We start from the raw sequence: 27,091 nt of genomic DNA on the forward strand, positions 1-27,091 counted from the left end.
AAGTGTTCTCCTGGCGACTGGGCTTTAGTCTCACAGGGACCTCCTAGCGCTTCTGACAAGTCCCAGAGAAGCGGACAGGGCTGTGAACGGTGCTGACCGCAGCTTTCATCAGGATTAAAACACGGAGCTGTGAGAGCTCACATCAAGGAAAGCAGGTCCTGGCCTGGCCGAGTGGCTCGACCCTCCTTCCCAAGTACAGAGGCCCCTTACCTTACCTACAGACATAGCTCGCAACAGACAAAGCAAGCCTGGACAGAGCTTGAAGACAAATTCGTGATTCCACTTAGAGACAGCAACATGCCCCTCACTCCCCTCGCGGGGACCAAGGACGAGGAGGAGGCAGCTCAGTAAGGCTACAGGAGATCGGAATGACCTTTGTGGGACCCTCCACCAGCACCAGAAACACCACGTCCATCACTAAAAACCTTCCCTAGAAGACCCATATTAGGCCCAGGTGGTTTCACTGGTGAATTTATAAATATTTAAGGAAGAAATAAATGCCAGCTCCAGGAAACTTTTTCAGAAATTAAGAAGAGGAAGGAACACGTTCCAACTCATTTTATGAGGCCAAAACTTGACAATACCTCCAAAAAATAAAAAAACAAAAAACAAAATCCTCCAGGGATACCCGGGTGGCTCAGTCATTGAGCATCTGCCTTCGGCTCAGGTCATGATCTCAGGTTCCTGGGATCGAGCCCCGCATCGGGCTCCCTGCTCAGTGGGGAGCGTGCTTCTCCCTCTCCCACTCCCCCTGCTTGTGTTCCCTCTCTCACTGTGTCTGTCAAATAAATAAAATCTTTAAAAACAAAAACAAAACAACAAAAAAGCCCTCCAGATTAACATCCCTCATGAACCAAGAGTCAAAAACACTCGATTTGCCCAAAATACGGGCAAACTGAACCCAACAACATGTGAAAACAGTAAGATATCATGACTGCCTGGGGCTTTCCCTGGTACCAGAACTTGGAGCCCATATCCAGAAATCACCGTAAGAGACCACGTTAGCTGAGAAAACAAGGAAACACACATCCCCTCATCAACAGGTGAAAAGAAAGCATCACAAAGTTAAACACCCATTCACAAACAAAAAGTCTTTGCAAACTAAGACTCAGAAGGAACTTTCCTCAGCTGCAGGGCCTTTGCACAAACACTTGACAAACAGAAGCTCCGCCCCCAGGACTGGGAACCGGGCCTGCTCGACCGTGTCCGGAAGTCCAGCCTGTGCCCCCGCCAAGAGATGGAAATGAAAGGTATTCACACTGGAAAGAAAATAAACCCCTGTTCACAGAGGACAGAACTGTGTCCATACGAAATCCTATGGAAGGGCTCACGGGATTAAAAAGCGCTGTCAGCAAGGGTCCCAGCACCAGGGGGACCCGGGAGTATGGATGTGCTTCCAGACGTAAGCCAAGCGCGACGGGAGCACAAGAGGTCTGGGCAGCACCTTTCACAACACTCCCGAGAAGCGAAATATCTAGGGTATCAATGTCACGTTTTCAGGGTCTGAACACAGACATGACAACACGTTTAGGAGACGGAAACAGATGAGCGGACGTGCGAGTTCCCAGATGGGAAGATCCGACAACGCTACTTCAAATGCAGGTACGGAGGCCCAAGGATCCAAGATGTCCATTCTCGCCTAAAACCTTCACGACGGCCTCACTGAGAAGTGATTCACACCCCTGAGCTTTATGCTCTGAAAATGTGTAATTCAACGGGCTTGGAGTATGTTTACAGAGGATCGAGCCCCACATCAGGCTCCCTGCTCAGCAGGAAGCCCGCTTCTCCCTCTCCCACTCCCCCTGCTTGTGTTCCTGCTCTCGCTGAGTCTTTGTGAAATAAATGAAATCTTAAAAAGAAAAATTTAAAAAAACCTTTTTTTCTTTGTAAAAAAAAGAAAAGCAAATCACAAACAGACGAGTCTAAGTATAAAAGAAAAAAAAACTAGGCATTCTAGGAATAAAGTCTATCAAACTACGTGATCAGGAACACTACGTCATTTTAATCAGGTAAAGTCAAATAGATTTCCTGCCCCAAGCCTGTGGGGAACATGATCTCACACGTGTCCACGCAGGCGCTCGTGTCTGGGAACAGCGCAGACGTGGGGCTGGAGGGTGCACGCGGGGGGCTCAGAGGCCCCTGGCCGGGGGGAGCCCCGCCGGCCCGCATCCCGCACGGAGGCGCGTACGTACACTGCACACACCGCGCCGCAGCAGGTGCTGCTTCAGTGACTTCTCCAGCTGCGACACTGCCCGGCACAGCTCTGCCTTCTCCTGCGTCACCGTGCGCAAGGCTGTGGTCAGGGAGTCGTTGTCCTTCAGGAGTACGTCCACCAGCTGGGTCTGCAGCTCCGCTGTCATCTTTCTCTTAACAAGGAGAAAACAAATTAGTAAACAAATCTATTAAAAGGTATCTATGAGGGCGCCTGGGTGGCTCAGTGGGTTAAGCCTCTGCCTTCGGCTCAGGTCATGATCCCAGGGTCCTGGGATCAAGCCCCGCATCGGGCTCTCTGCTCAGCGGGGAGCCTGCTTCCTCCTCTCTCTCTGCCTGCCTCTCTGCCTGCTTGTGATCTCTGTCTGCCAAATAAATAAATGAAATCTTTAAAAAAAAAAAAAGGTATCTATGAGCAGAGCCTGGGGGGCTGAGTCGGCGACTCGTCTGCCTGCGGCTCAGGTCATGATCTCGAGATCCTGAGCAGGGTGCCTGCTCCTCCCCGTCCCTCTGCCACGCCCCCTGCTTGTGAGCGCTCGCTCTCTCCCCCTCTGTCTCAAATAAGTGAATAAAATCTTTGTTTAAAAAAGTGTACTTGCTACTTGTGTTTTTTACTGTTGGTTACTTTCACGAATCAGTTTTATACACGTTTGGGGTTCAGTGGGAGCTTGTGGGGCTGGGCAGACGTCTCCATCTATGGGACTGAAGGTAACAAGTCCTAACTCACAGCGCCATTCCTCTGTGCACGAGACACCGCCCAGGGCTGGGCCGCGCTAACGAAGCCAGCGTGTGACAGAACTCCGCGCGGACGGCTCCCAGCTCCGTGAGCAGCACAGGCGGGGAACGGGGAATGCCGTGTGCTCGTCCAGGAGGGGCCCAACATGCACATTCCTTAAAACAGGTTTGTTATCTCCAAAACTGGAGTCGTGCAGCCTGCAGCTGACTCGGGACACGGACACAGGCACAGCCTCCTCGGAGAGCACGCCCCACACGGACCGGGCAGCCCCACAGGCACGCGGTCCGCTCTCCTGCTGCCTACATGTGTGCCACCTTCACGAGACGTGACAGGATTTCACAGGGTCATCTACCCGGAACCTGCACCAGCCTCGGGACTTCTGAACCCTCCAGGCGCCACTGCCAGGGAGCGTGGACTCGGCCCTCGGGAGCTCACTTCTGGCTCAGGCTTTCAACCCAGGTGTACATGGAGCAGCCTCGGTCTGTAGGGGCCCTGGGACACCTGCCCTGAGCACCACAGCCCAGCCCGTGCCCGCTGGAGGGTGCGCCTGGGCACTTGGCAAGGTCACGCCCACGGGAGGGGTGAACCACGAGGATGGTGGGGGGAGCCGCTCTCACCTGGGAGGGACCGGGTGTGCTCAGCTCAGACTTGAGCTCCTCTAACGTGCGCAGTAAGGTCGTCACAGCTTTCTCGTTCGAGGACGTCCAGTCGCTAATTGTCCTGTGAACACAGAGAGACACTGGAAGGGCTGGCGCAGGCCACAACGCCGCCCCTGGAGGGTGTGCTTTGGACCACCCCCTCGAGCCGCGCTCTGTCCACAGCAGCTGCAGGGACGGGACGCAGCCCTCGTGCGCACAGTCCGTGAGGCCCAGAGACGTCCGGCTGCTGAGCACAGACCACAGAGACTGCCCGAGCACGGCTTTCCGCTGGTGTTCGGTTTGGGTGTGAAGCACTGTCCGGAAGGAAGGCCTGCTCGGAGCTCACGCCGCTCTCCAAACTAAACCGATTCCCGACAGGGGAACCGTGCAGACAGGAGAGGGCGAGTGTCAACTCTTTCGTTCACAGAAACACTCCCTTCGGGCCCTCAAACACGGAGGGGCACCCTGCTTGTGTGAGCCACGGTCCTGAGGGCCGTGGGCAAGGCAGACACTGTGCGGACCTGCCGCACCACCCAACACCAGCGGGCCCCAGCGGGCCGGGCCTGTATCCCGACCCAGAACCTCGGGATGGGGACTGGTTGCAAAGGGACATGAGGAGACCAGATCTAAGAGAAACCTGGGCTTTACTCTTCCACCGCAACGCCAACAAACCCAGTCCTGTCGCCATCCTTCAGGAAGGTGCTGCCCAGAAATCCATCAAACCCGTGGGAATCCATCCAACGTGCCACATTAACACGGGGACCAGGAACCAAAGCCCGGCCCGCAGTGCCCACTCGGCTCGGCTCGGGGGACAGCCTGTCCGGACGGGCTCACCTGTCCACCGTCCGGCTAATGAAGCTGGTCAGGAGCCCAGCGGCGTACAGCAGCTGCTGACGGACCTTCTCCAGGCCGAGCCGCTCCTCCTGCAGCCACTCCGCCTCTGGGGCCTGGCGGGCCACCTCCTTCGCCTCCAGGGCCTGCACGGTGCGCTGAAGCTGCCGGATTTTGTGCTCGTCTCGCTGGCGCTGCAGCTCCAGCTCTCGCTGTTGTTGGCGGCAAAACAGGAAAGTCCGTCACGTGCCTGTTCCCAAAGCAGAAGCCTGAAGCCCAGCTGTCACGGTGGGGGCGGGCGGCGCAGCGACACCCTCCACGGGGCGCAGCGACCCAGAGGCAGAGCCCAGCTCCGCAGCGTGGGTGCAGACGGCCTCATCGCCGCCTCTGAGAACGGTCGGGCTTTTACGAGCGTGCGCAGGGGAAGGCGGGACACGGACACAGGAGTCCTCACAGGCCCAAGTCCCGGCTTCCACCGTCGGCGCCCGCGCACACGCCCACACACACCCACACACGGACCCGACGGGCACGGAGGAAGGCGCACATGCACCTGGTGGAAACGGCCTCACTTGCAAAATACCCTTCACCACGGAGGTGCCAGGCATGGCGGGACAGCCCCCGGCTCCCAGCCCAACACGGGGATCTGCACCCCCATCGGGGACACAGAGCGGGTCACCTGCCGGAAACCCGTCCAGGCAGCCGTAAATGCCAGAAGGCCGCTTGGAGGAGCTTCTGCAGGTGAGGACGCCTCAGGAAGGGCCGGAGAGGTGGTGTGTCCGGTAGAAGCTGGGCCGCCCAGAACCCAGCCCAGGCCTCCCGCCGCCGCACAGCCCACGCAGCGCAGACCACGGCGTCAGCTCGATCGACGCAACAGCCTCGTGAGGACGGGGGCATCGCTACTTGGCTATTTTCCAGGAGAGGAAAGCAAGACACCGAGGGACCTACAGTTACTGTGTGCGGAAGAGATGGGACCGACCGAGCAACCACCTCGGGAGGCCACCGCGCTCCGAAGGAAGTCCACAATCTGGAACAAACTAACCGTCTACAGACCACAACACCCAAAGGGCTGTGTCAATTACTGAAAACTCCGTGACATGCTGTGAAGAACAATTTATTAACTTGAAAAACATTTTTGTTGCATTTTTTTAAGCAAAAACAAATCAAAGCTAAGGGGTTTGGCTAAAAACTTTGGAGGTGGTTTGAGGAAGTTCTTCAGAAGCACATGGAGGCCACAGACACGCTTCCCAGGGAAAAAAGGCAAACATGCGCGCACACACGCACGCTCACACACATGCACACGCACACACGCGCACACACGCACGCACACACGCACGCGCACATACACACGCACGCGCACATATACACGCGCGCACGCACACATACACACGCACATATACGCGCGCACGTGCACACATACACGCACGCACACACATACACACACGCACGCACACGCATACACACGCGCACACATGCACACACACGCAAACACACGGCTGCAAACACACGCACGTGCACACACCACACGCATGCACAAGATACTGAACACATTCGGGGGTTCCGCGCCAGCAAGGCCACCTGGGGCGTGACTCGACTCGTCTCTTGCACAAACAGCACAGGGTCCGCACAGCCACACACCACCCACTCCTTGCAACACCTCCAAACTAGTCCGTGTCTCGGGGTGGGTGTGCGGTAAACACGACCGCGACTGTGAAGCCTGCGTCCCTCAGCACGGCACATGCATGGGCTTTGGAAACACTGGGGAAGGAGCTGGACAGGGAGGCCCCACACTGCCCGACTCCTTCCCAGGAAACGTGCACCACAGGCGGCCCACACACAGGAAGGTGACTCGTGGAGGCCGGGGCTGAGCACTAATGGTGTGACTTCCATGTGGGGTGATGGACGTGTCCTAACACGCATGGTGGCGACAGGTGTAAGATTCCAAAGGTACCGAAACCCCTGACGCACAGAAGTGAGGCTGGTGAACTCGGGTGTGAGCCGGGTCTCAGCAAAACGTCCAACGCATTGATCACACCCGCCGTGAACTTCCCAAACTAACCAATCTCATGGCGTTTGGGGAGCTGACTTATCCTCATAACACAGAGAAATCTAGTTTTCAGAAACATATTCATTTCTCAAATATTTCAGGGCAGACTAACCACTGAGAAGACCAGGCTACTGGTTTTCCCCATGTGTTTTTAAAAACTTATTTGGATTTTTACAATTTAAAAAAATTATGCTTAAAAAATATTTTTAAAAAAATATTTAAAAAACATTTTTTAAGAAAGCAACACAAGTGTCCACCCATGCAAAGACACAGAATTCAATTTTCTCAGAAACAAAGGTTTCTGATTGACATAAAACATATCTAAAAGTAACATTTTATTCAAAACATAGAAACACTTCCCAACCTGTAAGGCAAAAATCATCCAGGTATCAAGGTCAAAAACACCACAACTTGAAAAAAACCAATGTCCCCTACGAATACAGATGCAGAACCCTAACGAAACGCGGCAGGCCAAGCCAGCGCCATACAGAAAAGCACCACAGAGCGGGGTTCGGTCGGGAACGCACGGCGAGCTCTACAGATGGGACTGATCGACAGGAAACTCAGCGTCAACAGAATAAAGGGCAAAAACATTGATTCCAAGACACCAAAAATGCAATCCAAACTCTCACGACTGAAGACACGGCACACGCAGGCTGAGCAAACCAGGAAAAGAGAGCCTCCTGCGACGGCAGGAGACCGTGACGGTGGCCCCAGGATGGGCAGGGGCCGTGTGAAAGTCACCTGCACAGGGACAGAAGCCGCCGCCGTGGGCGTGCAGGAGACGTGATCTCATGCATGGAAAACTACACACACGTTAAGAAGCTGGGAGTAACGGTCAGGTCTGAGGTTGTAAGAACCACCCGCACTGCTGAGGGCCAGTGGGGGCGATCAAAGTCCGATTAAGAAACTGAGTCCGTGGACCACAGCACCAGACATCGCTGACACCTGCGGACACCCGGACGATGGTGCCCACTCATCAACTGGAAGCCGCAGCACCCGAAGATCAGGCCTAGCTGGGCGGAGGGACTGCCTCCTTCACCCTCCGCAGAGGTGACACCGCCAAGGGAACCACCCCCCAAAGCTGCCCGCAGACTCTATGCGGGCCCCCGAGTGCCCAGACGATCCCGAGAGACCCGCCATGGAGCGGTGGCGACCGGAGGGCGGCGGACGGACGGACCAGCGGGACGCAGGAGTGGGGGACCCAGCCCCATGGCGGGCAGCAGGGCGGCGACGCGGCCGGCACGCGCTCACCCGTTTCTCCTTGTCTCCTGACGGCCTCAGCTCCGTGTTGGCCCGGCCCGGCCCCGTCTCCGCTCGCCTCCTCGCATCCTTGCGTCCTTCCCGCGCGGCCGGCCTCGCCTGTGCGCGCTCTAGTCCCGCCGGCGGCCGCGCGGCTGTGAGCCGTGGCTCCTGGGCCAGGGGCGGCTCCGTGCCAGGGCTGTGCGCCGCCCTTACCTCCTTGTCCCGCTCCAGCTCCAACACCCGCCGCCGCTGCATCTGCTCCAGCCGGGCCTGCGGCTCCGGTGCGCACGCCCGCTCGTCCCTCGGCCTCCGCGGTGGGGTGTGCTGCGCGGGGGGCTCGCGGGCGCCACGGCTCAGCTGCTCCGTCAGCAGCCGCTCGTGCCGCAGGGCGGCCGCCAGCTCCCGCGAGCGGCCCTTCTCGGCCTCCAGGCTGCGTTGCAGCTCGCACAGCCGGCCCCGCTCCTGTGCCAGCAGCGCCTCGCAGCGCGAGGCCTCGATCTGCAGCTCCCGCCGCAGGTTGTCCGCGGCCGTCTGCTCGTGCTCCAGGGCCACGCGCAGCCGGCTGCTCTGGGCACACTGCTGCTGCAGGGCTGTCCTCAGCTCCTGCTGGGGAGTGGACAGCACGTGGTGACCCGAGGGGAAGGATGGTGCTGTTCCGCCGCTGCTGCCGCGCCCCCCCGACCCCACGGACGCAGCCGTCCCTCCGTCCCCCCGCCGGAGCCTCGCGGCGGAAAGTCTGGAGGCCACAACCCGGCCTCGGCTCACCGTCCCGCCCGTCCAACCCCAGCACCCGTGGGTCACGACGAAGATGCCGTTGTTCTGCCCGGCTGCCGGGCACATGCCGCGGGGAGAGGACGAGAGGGGCCCCGCCAGCCCCGTCGCCCAGGCACCTCCAGGGTCTTGGAGCTCTGGCCCTCCTCGTGCAGGTGCCGTAGCCGCTGCTCCTCGAGCCGGCTCCGCAGGGCACGCTCCTTCCCGCGCTCGCACTCCAGCTCCTGCAGCGCAGCCTTCAGGCTGCTCTCCTTGCCGTCCAGCACAGACCTGCGCGGGAGACAGGGACAGAGCCCGCTGCCTCGTCCGACCTGCATGTGCGCCTGCGCCGGGTGCCCCCCCGCACACCCAGCGCCCTCATCCCAGCCTGAGCACAATCCACAGCCCGCCAGGGCCACCCTCCCCTGGCCACACTAAGGGAAGGGCGTGGACGCCTGCCAGGCCTCTGCGCCTCCCTCGACAGAGTCTGCGGATGGACGGGACCAGGGCCCAGAGGCGCATGTGGGGCAGGGCTGCAGCCCTACCTTAGCTGCAGGACCTCCTTCTGCGCCTCGCTGAGGGACGCCAGCAGCCTCTCGTTGTCCTGTTTGCACTCGCGGAGCTCAGCTCTCAAGTCTCGGACGGCGGTCTGCTCCACTGCCAAGAGCTTCCGCGTGCTGCCGGCTTTCTCCTGCTCTTCCTTCAGGGTTTTCTGCACGTCACTGGCTATCCGCTTCTCCTGCTCGACCTTATACGCCAGTAGCTCCACTGAGAAAGACACGGAGGACGGGAGACAGCCTCGCCCACAAATCCAGGGCGAGCTGTGCCTGTGACCTCAGAAATTAAACACAAACCAGTATAGGGATAGGACATACTCACTCTTGGGGAAAACGACACTTCCAGGCCTACAGCCGGGACGCTGGCCTCCGCCCCACACCCCCCAGGCCTCGGGGCACCTAGAGGTGGATGGGCAGAGTGACCCCACAGGCCAGCGGACAGGACAAGGCTCCCCAGGGCCAGTGACTCAGGCCTGGGGTCTGCCTGGAGGCTCAGGACGGAGATGGGCCGTCCCCTGGTCATCCTGGATCACCACTTCCCTGTGACTCCTACACCGTGTGCTCCTCAGCAGAGACGGCCCTGACCCCAACAGTGTCACTGCCCCAAACCCTAGAGAGGAAATGGCCCTGGTTCTCTGTAGACCCGTCTGGAACCCAGAAGGAAAGGGACACCTGCACACCCTCCATGAGGCTGGCATAACTCCAGCACCAAAGCCAAAGACAAAACCACAGCCCCTCACGCATGCAGACGAGAAAAACCAGCAGCCCGGCCCAGAAACGCTCCCAAGACAACGCAACACGACGCAAACGCAAAGCCACATGCTGGACAGCTCTGGCCCGCCATTCAGCACCCAGAACCAGGAGGAGAAGGGGCCCTGAGAGCCGCTGGCACGCGTGGGCAAGGACCACAGCTGGCACCACGTGTCAGAGCAGGAGGTGGGGCACTGCCCCCGTGGCCAGACCTGCTCCCACCCTCACTCACCAATGCTCAGGCCTAACCAGAGCGATTGGTAACAAGAGGTAGGCGGGAAAAAAATAAAACATTTTTATTTAAAGACGATGTGACCATCTATTAAGAAAACCCAGAAGAACCAAAATTAAACACAGAAACGTAACATGGGCTGTTTAAAGCCAGCACAAGCCCCAGAGAATCCCAGGCACGGTCCCGTGGCTCCCGGCGCTCACACCGACGCAGGCCCCCCACGGCCCGCCGGGACCCTGGGCAAGGCCTCGCCCCGCGCCCTGCACCGTCCCCTCACCGGCAGTTCCGTGAACCGAGAAATGCCAAGGCTGACGATCCCCGCGCCCAGGGACCTGGAGAGACCGGGCCGTGGCTCCCCGTGTCCCACCCGCCCCAGCAGACTCGAGCGCGGCACTCACCCTGCCTGCGCAGCTGGTGCTCCTGCTGGCTCCCTCGGGCCTCCGCGCTGGTCAGCGCCCCGCACAGCTGCTGCAGCTTCTCCTGGTTCTGCAGGTGCGTCATACGCAGCTGGGCGCGCAGGGCCTGGATCTCCGCCAGCAAGCTGCTCCTGTCCGACAGACGGAGGTGTTCCAAGGACTTCTCCTGCAGACGGCCCGAGAGACGGGGCGGGAAAGGAGGGGAGCAGGGTCACAGACTCGGCCACTGGACGGCCCTGTGGAAGAGCACCCCCTGAATGGAGAAACGGGAGCACGGAGCGCGCCCCGGGCAGGGGAGGCCGGGCCTGGCAGCGTGCTGGCAGCCCCACACAAGCAGCCCACCCTCTGCAAACTCATGTCTCCAGCTCCATGGGCACGAGCCTGGGGACGGAGCCTCGTCCCTGACAGAGTGAGAACAGGCTCGCAGGAGGGGTCGGTGACAAACATGTAGTATGGAACAGAGGCCCCAAGGGACATTCCGACCTCACACGGCTCCCCGCAGGTCCATGCCTCAGGCCACTGTGACCTACCGTGGACCTGCCTCTAGACTCCGGTGCCCTCTCCTCCAAGGGACTCGGTGGAGACCGTGCTGACCCCTCTGGCTCTCTGACCCTCCCCACCCGGGCTCAGCGCTCACGGCCTGGGTCAGGATACTTAGCGCTGCTCTGTCTTTAGGAAAAGGCCGGTTACTTCCAGAACACAGAGAGACCGAGAAGCAGAATAAACGTACAGACATCTGCACTGGGCGACATCGCGATTAAACAGTGTTACATATGCGGTCACTGCCACGTTCCAAGGTCAAATTCACATGAACCCATTCCATCACCCTCCCTGTTGCGGGGCTCCAGGAACCGGATCACGGCACATGCTCACCTGCTCCTGGACCACCTTCTCCAGCCGCTGCAGCAAGGAGTTGTGGTCCCCAGGGTCAGGAGCACAGGGCTGCGGTTGCAACTCGGCCCTCAGCACCTCCCACTCTTTTCCAAATGCCTCCTGCACAACCTGGAGAAATTCTCCTCTCCAGTCAAGACACATGTTGGGGGGTTCCTAAAATATTGGGACAAGAAGCTTGGTGTTCTTACAAACACACCCTGCGGGTTGCCCTGGAAGAGCCCATACCAGTGCACCCACGACCACCCTGGGGCACACGAAGCCAACCCTGCTGACGGAGGAGACACGACCGAAGGGGAGAGCACGTGAGACTGGGCCAACGGTGGGCAAACTTCCTCCTTTCCCACGCCATGCCAGGCCCAGCGTGGGTGCTGCTGGCTGGCTACCTTGTCCGCCGGCAGGCCTGGGCCTGGCACTGGGGTATTGCTTCCCTGCACACCCTGTGGTTGGTAGGTCCCTTGGGTGTGGCTCAGCACCTGGCCTTCACCCAGATGCCCTGGTTCCCCAGTCACAGAGCAGACACTGGGACCCCACAGGCTCAGGCCTGGCCCCCATACCCGGCCCCCGTCACCCACCTCCAGCTCCACCACGTGTCCTCCTCCCACGGCCTTTCCTGCCCTAAAGGGGCCTGGAATGTGCCAGCAAACATGACTGAGAGGGCGGCTGGCCAGGACCAAGGCCCCTGTGCCCAGCGCTGACCACCCTCCTTCCCTTTATTCCACTCATCTAGCCAAGCGTCCCCCACCAAGTGCTCCTTGCCCACACCTTACCCTCTCTCAGGTGGAATGCCCCGTACCTTCTCTCCCTTTTGGAGTGCTAGGGTTGCATGTCTCCGCAGAGCCGGCACCGCCTCCAAAATGCCGGAGCCCTCTCTCGGGAAGCACTCAAGGGGGGCACTCGGCTCACCCTTGCTCAGGGTGCTGGGTGGCCCGTGGCGCTCGGACAAGGCCAGTATGTGGTGGCTCTCGTCACATACCATCTGCAGCAGAGCCTGCAACGGGACAGACCTTTCAGGAAGAAGGAAAAGCTGCCGGAAGCCACTCGTCCGTCTAGTCCCTGGCCCATCACCCAGGAACGCTCACCAGGGCTGCATACACCGCTCTCTACAACCTCTGAACCCAAGAACGAGTTCTGTGGTTCCGCGAGATTCTTCAACAACCCCCCTGCGACCTTCAGACCCCACCAGGAAACCAGCTGGAAAGAGGATGTCGGTGTGTGCTCCCCCCCGAGACGGCCGCCCCACCAGCGCCTGCACAAGGGACAGCGTCCCCTACCACCCCTTCCATAAGCCTGGGCGGGGCGCAGGGCAGGGCCTTGGGCCAACTTCCCAGGCCCCGTCATGGAGACGCCCTGCGACTCCCCAGCTCTCCTGGGACGGCAGCCACTGCGCTCTGAGGAGGCTGTCGGGACCCACACAGGGGCCTGGGCTTCCCTAGGGGTGAGGCGCCTGCACACAGCACCCAACCCACTGCAGGCCACTCTGGCCCTCGCTGCCTACAGCAGGGCCCGGACATGGGCAGCAGGGAGAGAGGGTCGCCCAATGCCCAGACAAGTCCCTGCACACACGCAGGGACTGTGAGCGCAGGAACGGGTCCTTCACGGCACCAGGACTCTGGGACACACACTGGCCAGGTCTCCTGCCCAAAGACACGGACAGAGGAACAAAGTGGCTTCCCCAGAGCTGCCCCCAGGTTAGGACTGACACAGGGTCCAAAGTAACCCGAGCGGCCCTCGCTGCACACGAAGGGTCATTTAAGGAGCGTGTTCTGTGTCCGTCTCTGCAGAACAAAGACTAACAGATGCTTTAAACAGGGAAGAACGAAAGCAGCAATGAAGCGGGGGTGGCTGGGTTGGCTCGGTGTCCGCTCCTTGATTTCAGCCCGCGTCATGGTCTCGGGGTCCTCGGATCGAGCCCCACATTGGGCTCCAGGCTTAGTGCAGGGTCTGCTGGTGGTTCTCTCTCCCTCTTGCATGCCTGCTCTCGCCCAAGTAATCGAAAAAAAAAAAATAAAAACAAGAACAAAAACCAAGAAACCCAAGTTCAACACCCAAAAAACAAACAACCCAGTTAAGAAAAGGACAGCAGGCACGAAGAGACACTTTTCCGAAAAAGACGTCCGGATGGCGAAGAAATACATGAAAAGATGCTCAACGTCACCCATCATCCGGGAAATACGGACCGACACCACAGCGAGGGGCACCTGGGGGGCTCAGTGGGTTAAGCCTCTGCCTTCGGCTCAGGTCATGATCTCAGGGTCCTGAGACCCACATCGGGCTCTCTGCTCAGCGGGGAGCCTGCTTCCTCCTCTCTCTCTGCCTGCCTCTCTGCCTACTTGTGACCTCTGTCTGCCAAATAAATAAATAAATAAATTAACAATTTTTTTAAATGAGTAAGTAAGTAAATGCGCATTAAAATTCCTTTGTGAGGAAAGCAACCATGAAGAGGCTTAGGACGGAGAACGACCAGTTCACTAGAAACAGGTCTGGCTAAGATTCTAACGATGGAGCCAGAACAGCGCAGTACCGACACAGAAAGGACTAAAAGGCCAACCCACATGTCACGTTCATGTTCACACTACCTGTGCCGCAGCCCAGTGCAGACAGCGGCCGCTATGGGGAGACGATGGGCCGTCCCTGAGTCTGCAGCCCCACTCACGGCAGGAACGACTCCGCGACAGACGACCGCCACCCCCTCCTCCGGGAGCACTTGCCCCTGGCTAGGCGTTCCACAGAGCGTCTGTGAGGACAAAAGGACCGCGGCCTGCACCGTCCCGCGAGCGAAGCTGCCTGTCAGGCCACCGCAGCCCTTTAGGGACATCGCAGGACCCCGGGTCTGCTGCTGAGCCCTACCCTCGGGACTGGCATTGCACCGCGGGACCTGCGCTGTTGGGACTGCCCCTCCACCCGCGGTGTCGCCACGGCCTGCGAGCCTGCCCACCCCTCCTGCGGAGCCCGTGTTAGCTCCCGCCGGTGCGCCAAGGCCCGTCCCACGGCCCCGTTCACGGCTGCTTCCGGAGAGGCCCCGGAGATGTCCGAGCCCGGCCTGCCACGGCCTCCGGCACCCGCTGGGCCTCCCCCCGGTACTCCTGGCTACGGGGCACCCGGAGCCGGGGCCACACTGGCTCGCGGCTGCCGCATCGGGAGACCTGGTGGGGCCAGTTCCGACGGGAGCACAGGCTTCTCTTGACGCTGCCGTTCCCCGCGGTGCACACGGCGGCCTCATACTCCAGAAACCGTGTAGAAACTTCAAGGAAAATGCGATGAGAAACCTACCGGCTGATACCTCTGTCCTCTCCTCTTTTTCATGAGGGAGCGCGCGGACAAGCTCGGGGAGGGGCAGAGGGAGAATCTCAAGCAGACTGTGGCTGAGTAGGAGGAGTCAGGTGTGGGGCTCGATCCCACGACCCTGAGATCACCAAGCTCAGCTGACCTCGCCACCCGGGCACCTCTCCTGTCCACTGTCACTTGGAAACGGGGAAGTCGCAGGTTCTGAGGGGCCAGTGAAGAGCCACACTAACAGGTGCTGACGCTCGCCCGCGTCCACGAGGCTCCCCTGCAGACACGCGGCTCCCTCCGTGTCCATGTGGCTCCCCTGCAGACACGCGGCTCCCTCCGTGTCCACGTGGCTCCCCTACAGACAGTCTCAGCCACTTCCTGGGCTTCAGGGCCTTCACTGGGCTTCTGTGTTTTCTTCGTTAATCACCGAACATTAAACCTCAAAGCCCAAGTATACAGAATTGTCCGAACTGAATCCATTCCTTAAAATTACAAGTTCTTCCACCATTAGGTTGCTTGGATTAGAGCTGCTAAGAAACGTGCCTTTAATATTTTATGTCACATAAAAAACTGAGGAGTGCAAGGGCGCCTGGGTGGCTCAGGTCACGATCCCAGCGTCCCAGGATCGAGCCCCACGGCAGGCTCTGCTCAGCGGGGGGCCTGCTTCTCCCTCTGCCTCTGCCCCTCGCCCACACCGCTCACACTGGCGCACGCACTCTCTCTCTCAAATAATCCTTTAAAAAGAATCCTTTTCTTTGGATGGCACCCTAACAGTGACGTCACAGGCCAGGTGGCCCATGGGGGCAGCATGTGTTACACACAAACTTGTCAAGCCACCGAGTTGTGCACCTGAAAGTGCAGAAACACTGGCGTCAACGATACTCACGTTCAAAGAAAACCAATGAGCTGTCTTTGGAAATGCTCTCGGGGTTGGAGCACGATGCTGACACTGCATCCTTACTTAAATTCAGCCACGTCTGTGTCCGTGCTGTGACATGACACGGTTTGCTAATCCGGCGAGGGAGAAGAGAACTTGTTGGAAGTGCCACAGACTTCCTGGCCAGGTGGCAGATGTGCTAACTGACTGCACTGTGGGGTCGCTGTACCACGTGCACACGTCGTACACCTCAGACTTAGACCCGGTCGCGCATCAATTCCAGCGAGAACAAAGCATTTTTACACGTCGGCTCCGAGTGGAACCGTGGCTGACTGTGGCTTCCCTCCTCCGGCGACGCCCTGGCTCTGAGCCCGGAGCACTGAGTCCTCCCATCGTGACCGTGAGCAGAGGACAGGGCCCCCGCTCTGTCACCAGGTGGCCGCGTGACCGGGTCCTCGGGGGAGGCGCACGCAGGCCCGGCAGAGCTGTGGCAGGCGGCTCACACCACAGATGGGTCAGAAGGAGCCCAGCGCGCCGACGGGGCTGGTCTGGCGGGTGGATGAGCAGGTCTGCCACGGCGGGCAAGAAAGGTCTTGTTGAGGGGCGGGGAGGGCGGGGATGCTGCTGGAAAACAGGCTTGAAGGAAGCCTTGGGCCCGTCCTCTGTAGACAGGCCCCCTGCCATGCTGAGGAGAGCCAGCGGATGGCGGAAGGGACAGGACAAGCGAGTGTGGGCTCACTGGGGCCCCCAGGTGTGCACTTGAAGCTGCCCTACAGGAAGCTTCCAGTCTGGTACAGGAACACACGTGAGCTGGTGGAGCCGCTGGGCCGGGCCGGAGGTTGCCCGTCCACAATGCCCGCACCGCTACCCAAGTCCAGACAAGCTCCCTTCTCAAGAGCCACCGCCGGGAAGACGGAGACGAGCAGGGCAGAGTGCTCTACTCAACTCTGACGGGATGGAGCCTCCCTTTCGAGCAGCAGCTCCCGCAGCAAAGCCGGCTGGGCTCTCCACCGTGGCACGGCGGCCCTGTGCCCGCAGACAGCCCCACTGCCCGTGCCCTGCAGCTCGGTTCCCTGCGGGTGCTGGGCAGAAGGCAGCCCAGTCATGAGCACAGGCCACAGCTGTCTCAGGAAAGGCGAGAGGTCCATCTCCAGAACCAGACAAAACCCACAACCACTTCCCCACAGAGGGTCATGCGTTCTGATACCTAAACTCAGTTCAGGAAGGCTGGCCCTAATTTTGTCTTTTGTGATTTATTACAACCCTGGCACCTGCAGGCCCCCAGCGGGTGCAGGAAGACCTGGCCCTCCTCTGGGGACCCCGGAGCCCGGTCTCCTGCAGCCCACTGCACCCAGCCCGCTGCACCAGGATCTCACCTGGGACGCCTGTCCCCACGCCCCCCAGGACAGCAGCTGGCTCCGTCTGGAAACACTCACAGGAGACGTCGGTTAGAGCGCAGCTAGAACCAATGCAGCGGCCTGGGTGGTAGGACGCACGCCGCCCAACACCGCACCACCACGCAGCAGTCATGGCAGCCGCAGACGGAGGCCCGTGGACACTGCACACCCTGCTCCTGCCGGCCCTCACCTTCACTTGTTTCGGATGGATTTCCTTCTCCTTCATGGCTTCCGGCGGCCGTCCGAACCTTCCAGAGGTGGGAGGAGGCCCTGTAGGACTAGCAGTGGGGGTTTCGGGTCTTCCCAAACCTCGGTTTAGTATTTCTCCAAACCCTGAGCCATCACCTAAAAACACGGCACAAAGTCAAAGTCAAACCATAATCCTCTGGTGGCCTTCCTGGTGTGGGGGGGGGGGGGTCCCGGGGGGCAGACACTCGGCAGTGACAGGGGTGCGGCCAGACCCCCGCTTCCTGGTGCTGCGTGAGGCCCCAAAACACCCGGGAGAGCTACAGCCGGGACGCCCCTTCTTGAAGACATCCGCAGAGCACCAAAGAGAGCAAAAATGTTTTTATAAACCTGTACGATGACATAATTACATACATTAAGAAAAAGTGTATTTTGCATGTTTGGCATGTAAACCCATGACTCCAACATAAGCCTTAACAGTCTCTCAGCTCATCTGTAAACAGATGCACGAGTGGGTTTCCTCATTCCCCAAAGACAGGACCCCAAGCCCACAGGGCTCCCGCAGGAAGCACCTGGGCTGACACACGTGTGTGGGATCCATACTTCCACACCCAAGGGAGGGATGAGGACAGGGCAGGATTCCGCTCGGGCACATGGGGAGGAGACGGGGGACAGGAGACACACGGTACCAACCGCAGGGCCGTGTGAGGGCAGCAGGTCAAGCAGCAAGGATCTGGCCAGGAAACGGGGAGCACGCCTGCTGGGGGTGTTTGGAGACCAGCCCTGAGACCAGCCGGGCTGGACGGGAGAGCCCTCTGGTGCCGAGGGTTCCAGATGCCAGAAACCCCACGGTGGGGCCTCAAAGAGGAGCCGCAAATGTGTCTGACGGACGCGGCACGTTCCTGAGCCTTGCAGAGGCTCGGAAAGCAGAGGGAGGCATCCAGGGAAAAGCAAGTTCAGCGTTTGCAGCTGCTTCTCTGACCAGCCTGGAGCGCCTCGCACAGACCTGGGAGCAAAGCTGCCGACGTGCACCCTGCTGAGGGGTGTGAGTTCTCAAACACGCCAAGGGCTGCGCAGAAGACAGTGTGGAACAGAGGAGCCAACAAAGCAAACACCAGGAAACCTTAGAAAACCAGAACATCTTCAGAGAAGTCAGTCTTGACGCAACAAGGAATTTTCAAGAAAAGACCAGAGAATATGAAAGAGAAGCTCTTTGAAGTTAAGACACAGCAGAATGAAAACATCTACTTCCAAGCTTAAGAAATAATTTCTTAAAAGCTTCTTTTAAGAACCTTTATTATCAAACAAAAGTACAAAGAAATGGAAACAAAGTGAGAAAGTAAGAAAATCAGTCCAGTGGTCGACAGAAGTACAGCAAGATGAGAGCCACGGGCAGGACCCAAGGAGCAACGAAGGCCTGTTCAGGGTGAAGGCTGTGCCCAGGCGTGTGGAGTCACGCGGTGGCCGCCGTGCTTCGCGACGCCAGGCTCTGGGACGCTGGTCAGACATGCTGGGGCCTGAGGGAACCTGACTTCTCACCTGCGAGTCTCCACCAAGCCCAAACTATCCACACTCGCTGGGAAGATGCAGAAGTTCTCAGAAAACCCACCTCACACACGCTTTCTCTGCAAATGCTTCTAGAGAGCAGAGTACTTAAATGAGGAGCACGAAGGAGGGACAAGGGGTCTGACCCGGAGAGCGCAGGCGGCACATTCAGAACGAGATGGCCGCACGGGTAGCGCACCCATGCTCGTGGACAGTGTGGCGGGACCCATGTCGGAGAACAGGAGGGAGGCCACGAGAAAGGAAAACCAGCTGTCTGCGAGAGGACTCCGTCCCCGTGGTTCTGCGGGAATGTGACCAGTGCACTCGAAACACAAACACTCTGGGGTGTGGGGACAGGACGGGACAATGAGGCCACCTTACAAAGACACAGAAGGAACGTATAAGGAGAACTGGCAGCCAGAAGTTCACACATGTTGCTGTAAGTAGCAAATGTAATTTAGAAATAAATACCACAGCAGTTTCCCGAAGTTAAACATGGTGTCCTCAGGGAATGGTGGTTCGGCCAGGGCTGGAGGCACCTTGTGTTACCACTTCATTCTGGGACAGGAACTCACCACGTGGAATGAATCAAAACTAACATTAAGACATTGCTGGCCCCACTCAGCACAGCGGAAACGCCCATGAACTTTACTTTGTGGTCTCGTTTTCAAAAGGACTGAGTTAGGGGCGCCTGGGTGGCTCAGTGGGTTGAAGCCTCTGCCTTTGGTTCAGGTCATGATCCCAGGGTCCTGGGATCGAGCCCCGCATCGGGCTCTCTGCTCAGCAGGGAGCCTGTTTCCTCCTCTCTCTCTGCCTGCCTCTCTGCCTGCTTGTGATCTCTGTCTGTCAAATAAATAAATAAAATCTTTAAAAAAAAAAAAAAAAAAAAAGCACTGAGTTGAGTCAATGATGACTTTCTTATAAACAGTGAAAACATCTGAGGAGGTGACCGGCTTGTGAAAAACCAGTTAGAGGAGGAAAAAATTAGGAGGTCATGGTTTGGCAACCATCCTAATGATGGCCCAGGCGACAATCACTCCTGGAGACTAACGTGAGCGGGTCCAAGTCAGAAACAAGAGACCATAGGCCGGCGGGGGCGCCCGGGGGCTCAGCTGGTGAAGCCTCTGCCTTCGGCTCAGGTCACGATCCCAGGGTCCTGGGATCCAGCCCCGCAGCGGGCTCTCTGCTCAGCAGGGAGCCTGCTTCCTCCTCTCTCTCTGCCTGCCTCTCTGCCTACTTGCGATCCCTCTCAAATAAATAAATAAAATCTTAAAAGAAAAGAAAAAAAAAAAAGAGATCATAGGCATGAGCTCCATGCAGCCTCCTGCCAACACCAAGCAATCAAAGACGGGAAATCAGAACAAAGCCTGGCAGACACCAAGGGGTCCAAGCGGACACAGGCCTCGTGCCGTGGTGCCCTGGGAAGACCACGGCACTGGTGTGCACACTCTCCGGACACCTGGGGACACCCACGCTGACGACGTTGCCACAGACCCTGACGAGATGCAGGACTGCTGGCAAGGCAAAGGGCTTCCTCTCTGGCCCACATGGCATAGCCTCCCTCCCACACTGCGGTGGCCAGCAAGGGACACCCAAGTGCCTCGTACCCGCACAGCACCCCTCCCGTGAAGGGCACCAACGGGGCGAGTGGCAAAATCTGAGGAGGGTCTGTAGTTGAGATGCTGCTGTGGACCACAATGAGGTCTGGGTGCGGAGTGTAGGTTTTGAAGGTGCACAGTCGGGATTTCCAGAAGAACAAGACCTCAGGCCTTCAAGTGCCACTCAGCACAGAGAGGAGACGGAGGCAGGCATGGCCAGGGTGCACCAGCAGGTGTAGCAAACGCCAGCCTGGAGGGCCTGAGGTTCCCTGAAACCTTAACAGTTTAAAAAAAAAAAAAAAAGACGGACTCACTGTTTTCACTTCCGTTGTTCTTCTCTTCAAACCCGAGAGGACAGGTTCTGGGCTTTTCTTGAGCATCAAGAGATGTTACGATAAAATCTTCAACATCTTTCTCCTGTTCAAACAGGCAAGTTTTTAAATGGTCATAAAATAACAACTTATCACATCAAGGAGCTGAACGAGCAGACGGAAACTTTCTAAGGCCTGAACTGATCATTCTCCCACACAGAACCCAAGTAAAAGTGTTTCATGCTTGGGAACGCACTGAAATCCTGTGCTTCTAAGAAGTTAAACAAACCCGGCCACAGTTCTCTAGGACTATTTTAAAGGAGTCACCAGCAAACATCTCAGATTAAAAATCAGTTCCGTGGTAGTCTGCGTACAGGTATCTCAGGTATCGTGGTCCCTGTAACTTGTTTTTATCTAATCCAGGACGTGCAAGATCTCAATAGTATTCTCTAAGAAAAGACAGAGTCCAACTCAAGGATAACTTTAGACGTAGAACCTAGTAAGAAATACACCCGAAACCAATCTAGAAAACACACCCTAGACAAAGAACCTGAATGACAACTACACACGCAGGCAGGTTTGGGGCCGCGCTGCTCGCGTCCGCGCTAGTGAGCGCATGGAGGCCTGGCACATCTGAGCAGGACTCGTGCATCGCACATACTTCCAGGAACACCTCGAGTCCTCTAATTATTCATATTACAACTGACTGGGGCTGAGGCTGCAGGAAGCCGGCTGTCCCTACACGTGGCTGACCAGGGGACTGCCGTGCACACCCACGCCGGGGCCGTTGGCCCCTCAGGAGATGAGCCAACAATGGCTGCAGCTATGATACCGCAGGCGCTGTGGACACACCCCCTCGGGAACACTCTGGGGCCTGGGCAACCCGTGGACGCCAACCCAGGGCAGCAGCCCCGGAAGACCACTTACCACAGACATCCACTGCACGTGGCGGTCAGCGGAGGGCACCTTGTCTGCAGCCAAGGGAGACACTGCCCACCTGGAGGCCTTTCCTGCTGCTGACCCACCCAGGTACCCAAGCAGCTCCACCTGGTCTGCCTGCAGCGAGGCACTGGTCCTGTCCTGCAGGGAGGCGTCCAAGCTCAGGGCATCCGAGCACGGTGTCGGGGGCAGGCTGGGTGCAGGCTCAAGGGTCGAGTCCTTCCTGACAACCTCTGGCGAGCTCCAGGAGGACAGATCCATTGCCCGGAGTGCGTTCTTCAAGGGCGCGGGCCTCTCAGGATGGGCCAGGTCACGGGAGCCACCGTGGAAGCCTGCTTGTAAACAAGGTGACCCGTCCTGCAAATCAACCTGGTCTTGCTCGGGAACATCTGACATTTCATTTTTTATCAGTGGATCCTGACCTCTATGGAGGTCAATCAGATCACACGTGGTTTTCTCGATATGAGACGTTTCAACAAGAGACTTATCCGTTTCTTCACCATTATCAGAACGATCACTCCAACTGTTTTCCAGAGCACGTGGAGACGCCAGTGGCTGCTGAAGCTTGAAATCCCCTGTCTCAGGGTTCTGGGAGTTCACAGAACACAGCAAACGGTTCAACTTCTCCTCCAGTTCCTTCACCTGACTTAGGAGACCAACCTCCCACGGCTGACAATCTTCCAGGAGTTTTCCCTTACTCTGCATGTAAAAAGGAACAGGCACAAAGTGAAACAATTGAATTACACCTAGTCTTCTCTGCCTGCCTGGTTGCTATAAGCCAGTTTCAGAACTTCCTGAGCACTTATGAAGAAGCCTCCAAGATGAGCCCTTGGGAGGAGATTTCAAGCTTTTTTAACTCCATGAAAGACAGAATCACAGCTGAGAGCTCCCTGCCTGTGAGCTGACCGCTGCAAAGGACTCTGGGAAGGTGGCAGAGCAGGAAGCAGCAGGAATCGGTCTCCTGCCTGGGCACCTGCACTGGCAGAACCGTGCCTGCTGTGTGTAACTCTGGAGGATGTCCAAGGCTTGCACCTTCCAGGGGGAGGCTTGGAGGGTAAGCTGAGTCAGTCTGGGTCAGTTCCAGCTCCTAGCACAGCAGCGGCTACCCATCCCTGGACATCCAGCCCCTCGGCAGGCTGGGGTGCGCCTACTCCTGGAGCATCTCGCACACAGCCAGCAGCACCTGGGTGGGCAAAAAGGACCCTGTCCTCCAAACACTGGGCATCTGTGCTCCGCTTCAGCTTCTGATCGCAGCCTAGAGGCAAAGTGGTGGGAAGCCATTGTTGTGGCCTCTCCCCCTCCGGCTGAAGTGACCGCCAGAAGATTTAAAGGGCCACTGTCCTCCTTCCCCACCACAGCATTTTTCTTTTTGAGGAAAAACTAAACACTAGAACATTCAAAAAACAACTGCATATGAAGAGGAAATGAGAAAGTGACTGCATGTGCCCAGGCGAAGGTGCAAACTAAGAAATATCTGAACAGACCTGAAGTTTAAACCTCAAGCTGATCCTCAGCACAGAGACAGTCTACAACAATTTAAAAAAAAAACAACAACAAAAAACAAAAACAAAAAATAGCAAATTATGAGTAAGTAGCAGATGCAGATTTCCAAATATATAGTAGACTCAAATGTTCACTGTGCAAACACATACCAGAAAAAAAAGTATCCCAAGGCATATAAGGAAAGAGGAAAGTATGGCCTATTCAAAGGAAGAAAACAAACCCAAAAGAACTGTCTCTGAAAAAGACCCAATGTCGGATCCACTAGTCAAAAACATTAAGACAACAGTCATGAAGACATTTGAGGAACTAAAGGAAGACGTGGAGAAGATCAAGAAAGTGATGTGTAAACAAAGTAGAAATATCAAAGGAAAGAAGGCAAATATAAAGAAACCGAAAAGAAATTACAAAGCAGAAAAGTAGAATAATTAAAATAAAAAATTTACTAACGGGATTCAAAGATTTGAGGAAGAGAAAGAACTGAACTTAAAGACAGAATAATGGAAATGATCATGGCTGAGGAATAAAAGAGAAGATTGACAAAAGTGAATTCAGACAAAGGGACCTGGGGGACAGCGGCAAGCAGACCAAAATACGCATTGTAGGAGCCCCAGAGGACAAGAGAAAGGTGGCTGAGAGAATACCTGAGGACATACTGATGAAAAGTTCCCAGAATTGATGAAAGACACAAATATAAACATCCAAGAAACTCAACATACCCCAAAAAAGATGAATTCAAAGAGAGACACACCAAGCTAGGTGATAACCAGATGCATAAAAGCTAAAGGCACTAACTGACTTGTCACACACAAGGATCCTCAGTAACATCACCAGCAGGTTTTTCCTCAGAGACGCTGGCGGCCGGAGAACAGCAACTCGGTATATTCCGAGTGCAGAAAGAAAAAACCCTGTCAACGAAAAATCCAACATCCAGCGAAACTGTCCTTGAGAGTGAGGAAGAAATTAAGATATTCCCAGGCAAATAAAAGCAGGAGTTTGTGAGCACTCCACCTGCCCTCCAAGGGCGTCTGTATGGCAAAACACAAGGTCACCAGATGGTGGGAACTCAAGGTCACGTGGCAAAGTAAAGACCTCAGTAAAGGTAAGTGTGAGCACAAGAAGAAAAGCCAGTGTATACGATGGTAGGCCTGAAACAGAACACTGTTTGTTCAAATACATGAATTTTTTAAAAAGTTTGTGCTGTTATGACAGAGGTTTGCAACTCCACATTTTGTTTTCACCGTGATTTAAAAGACACATTTTAAAACAGTTAATGGTCTAAAAGTCAGTATTATTAACTTCAGTTTGTAACTCCACATTTTTTCTACATAACTTAAAAAATTAATGAATATAAAACAATCATTAGTTTATGCTTTGAGGCACACAGGTATAAAAATGTACTTGGTCACAACAAAAACCAAAAAGGGTGGGGCAGAGCTAAAAAGTAAGTTTTCAATAGTTAGGCTGGTATAAATTCAAACCACAGTGTTATAATGCTGGATTCTGAATGTAATGCCTAACGGAACCACACACACACACACATACATAGCTGTTGTATATAATAAAGAAATGAGGGGCGCCTGGTGGCTCAGTGGGTTAAAGCCTCTGCCTTCGGCTCAGGTCATGATCCCAGGGTCCTGGGATCGAGCCCCGCATCGGGCTCTCTGCTCAGTGGGGAGCCTGCTTCCTCCTCTCTCTCTGCCTGCCTCTCTGCCTACTTGTGATCTCTGTCAAATAAATAAATAAAATATAAAAAAAAAAAAAGAAATGAAAAAGAACTTAAAGATTTCAGTACAAAATGTCAACTAAGCACAAGAGAATACAGTAATGCAGGAAATCAGAACCAAAAAAAAGCTATATAAGGCATATAGGAAACAGAGCAAAATGACAAAAATACATGCTTCCTTATCCATAATTACTTTAAATATAAGTGGATTAATCTCTCCAATCAAAGACAGAGACCGGGGACGCCTGGGTGGCTCAGTTGGTTGGGCAGCTGCTTTCGGCTCAGGTCATGATCCCAGCGTCCTGGGTTCAAGTCCCACATCGGGCTCCTTGCTTGGCAGCGAGCCTGCTTCTCCCTCTGCCTCTGCCTGCCACTCTGTCTGCCACTCTGTCTGCCTGTGCTCACTCTCGCTTCTCTCTCTATGACAAATAAATAAATAAAATCTTAAAAAAAAAAAAAAAAAGACAGAGACCGGCAGAAAGGATAAAAACACATGATCTTGGGGCGCCCGGGTGGCCTAGTCGGTTGGGAGTCTGACTCCTGATTTCAGCTCAGGTCATGCTCTCAGGGTTGTGAGATCACAAGTCCCACTTCAGGTTCATGCTCAGTGGGGAGTCTGCTTCACCCTCTGCCTCTTCCCCCCATATGCTCATGTGATCTCTGTCAAATAAATTAACAAAATCTTTGAAAGAAAAAAGATAGAAGCACGAGGTTGCCTCCTGACTCATGGCAAGAGCCCAGCATTACCTTGATACTAAAGCTAGAAAAAGACACTACAAAAACGAAAACTACAGACCAATATCCCCTATGAACTTTGATACAAAAAATTCTAAAATACTAGCAAACTGAATTCAATACCATACTAAAAGGATTACACACTCTAACCAAGCAGTATTTATTCCTGGAATGCAAAGATAGTTCAACATAGGAAAACCAGTCTACATAATACACATTAGTAAAATGAAGGAGAAAAAAAGTCACGCGATTGATTGTCTCAATTAGTGCAGAAAATGTGTCTGACAATGTTCAACAGTCCTCTATTAAAAAGACATTCAAATACTAAAAGAAAACTACCCTAACATATAAAACCCATACATGAAAAACATACAGTGTACATCATACTCAATGGTGACAGACTAAAACATCTTCCTCTGACACCAGGAACAACGTGAGAAATCCTGCTTTCAGCACTTCCCTTCAACACAGTACTGGACCTCCCAGTCAGAGCAATTTTTTAAGGAAAAAGACATAAAATGTGTCCAAGTTGGAAAGGAAGAACTGAAATTATCTATGTTCCAAGATAATATGATTGTGTATGTACAAAACAAAGATTCCATTATGAAAAACCCCATTAGAATTAATATATCAATTCAGCAAAGTAACAGGATACAAAGCAAACATACAAAAAATCAGTCGCATTTCTACACACCAACAATAAGCAATCTGAAAAAATGAAGGGAATAATTCCATTTACAATAGCAACAAAAAAGAAGAAAATAAGAATTCACTGAACCAAGGAGATGAAAGTTTTGTACAAGGAAATTATAAAACACTGATGAGACAAATTACAGAAGAGAAATAAACGGAAACGTATTTCACACATATGGATTGAAAGACTTACTAGAACTGTTAGGATGTCAATGCTAACAGTGATCTACCGGTTCAAAACAATCCCTGTAAAAATTCTAAGGATGTTCTTTGCAGAAACAGAAAAACCCATCCTAAAATTCAAAGAGTCAAAACAGTCCTGGAAAAGAACAAAGCTGGAGGACTTAGAATTATCTGACTTCAAAACTTACAACCAAGCTACAGTAATCAAAACAGTGAGGTATATCGGTGGGGGGGCTCAGTCTGTTAAGCAGCTGCCTTCAGCTCAGGTCATGATCCTGGAGCGCCAGGGCTAATGGCGGGCTCCTTGCTCAGAAGGGGGTCTGATTCTCCCTAACCCCCCATGCCTACCCCTCCCCCTATACCCCCCCACCCCCCTCCCCCCCGGCTCCTGCTCTTTCACTCGCTCTCTAATACATAAAATCTTTTTTTAAAAAAATGGTTAAGATGGGGGGCACCCAGCTGGCTCAGTGCGTGGAGCGTGCAACTGCTGGTCTTGGGGTTCTAAGCAAGCCCCAAGCTGGGTGTAGAGATCACTTACCAAAAAAATAAAATCTTTTTTAAGATTTATTTTTCAGGAGTGCCTGCGGGGTTCAGTGGGTTAAGCCTCTGCCTTCAGCTGAGGTCATGATCTCAGGGTCCTGGGATCGAGCCCCGCATCGGGCTCTCTGCTCAGCAGGGAGCCTGCTTCCTCCTCTCTCTCTGCCTGCCTCTCTGCCTGCTTGTGATCTCTGTCAAATAAATAAAATCTTAAAAAAAAAAAAGATTTTTCAAAAAATAATTTATTTTCCCATATGAGAGAGAGAAAACATGCACGAGTGAGAGGG

General features: G+C 55.4%; 1 protein-coding gene across 2 annotated transcripts in view; it reads right to left on the minus strand.

Annotated features, from left to right (window-relative positions):
- The window catches only part of PCNT (pericentrin), a 120,275-nt gene that overhangs the window by 10,852 nt on the left and 82,332 nt on the right, over nucleotides 1-27,091 (minus strand). For both annotated transcript variants that reach the window (XM_047717643.1, XM_047717636.1), the window contains exons 32-43: nucleotides 21,419-22,129; nucleotides 20,495-20,597; nucleotides 17,042-17,196; nucleotides 12,098-12,292; nucleotides 11,284-11,457; nucleotides 10,393-10,576; nucleotides 9,001-9,223; nucleotides 8,596-8,746; nucleotides 7,715-8,311; nucleotides 4,420-4,628; nucleotides 3,565-3,667; nucleotides 2,193-2,366 (exon numbers count right to left, since the gene is read on the minus strand). In XM_047717643.1, the coding sequence (XP_047573599.1) occupies nucleotides 2,193-2,366; nucleotides 3,565-3,667; nucleotides 4,420-4,628; nucleotides 7,715-8,311; nucleotides 8,596-8,746; nucleotides 9,001-9,223; nucleotides 10,393-10,576; nucleotides 11,284-11,457; nucleotides 12,098-12,292; nucleotides 17,042-17,196; nucleotides 20,495-20,597; nucleotides 21,419-22,129 (2,979 nt within the window). The remainder of the gene's footprint in view (nucleotides 1-2,192; nucleotides 2,367-3,564; nucleotides 3,668-4,419; nucleotides 4,629-7,714; nucleotides 8,312-8,595; nucleotides 8,747-9,000; nucleotides 9,224-10,392; nucleotides 10,577-11,283; nucleotides 11,458-12,097; nucleotides 12,293-17,041; nucleotides 17,197-20,494; nucleotides 20,598-21,418; nucleotides 22,130-27,091) is intronic.

This window comes from Lutra lutra, chromosome 1 (genome assembly GCF_902655055.1).
Source record: "Lutra lutra chromosome 1, mLutLut1.2, whole genome shotgun sequence".
Lineage (NCBI taxonomy): Eukaryota > Metazoa > Chordata > Mammalia > Carnivora > Mustelidae > Lutra > Lutra lutra.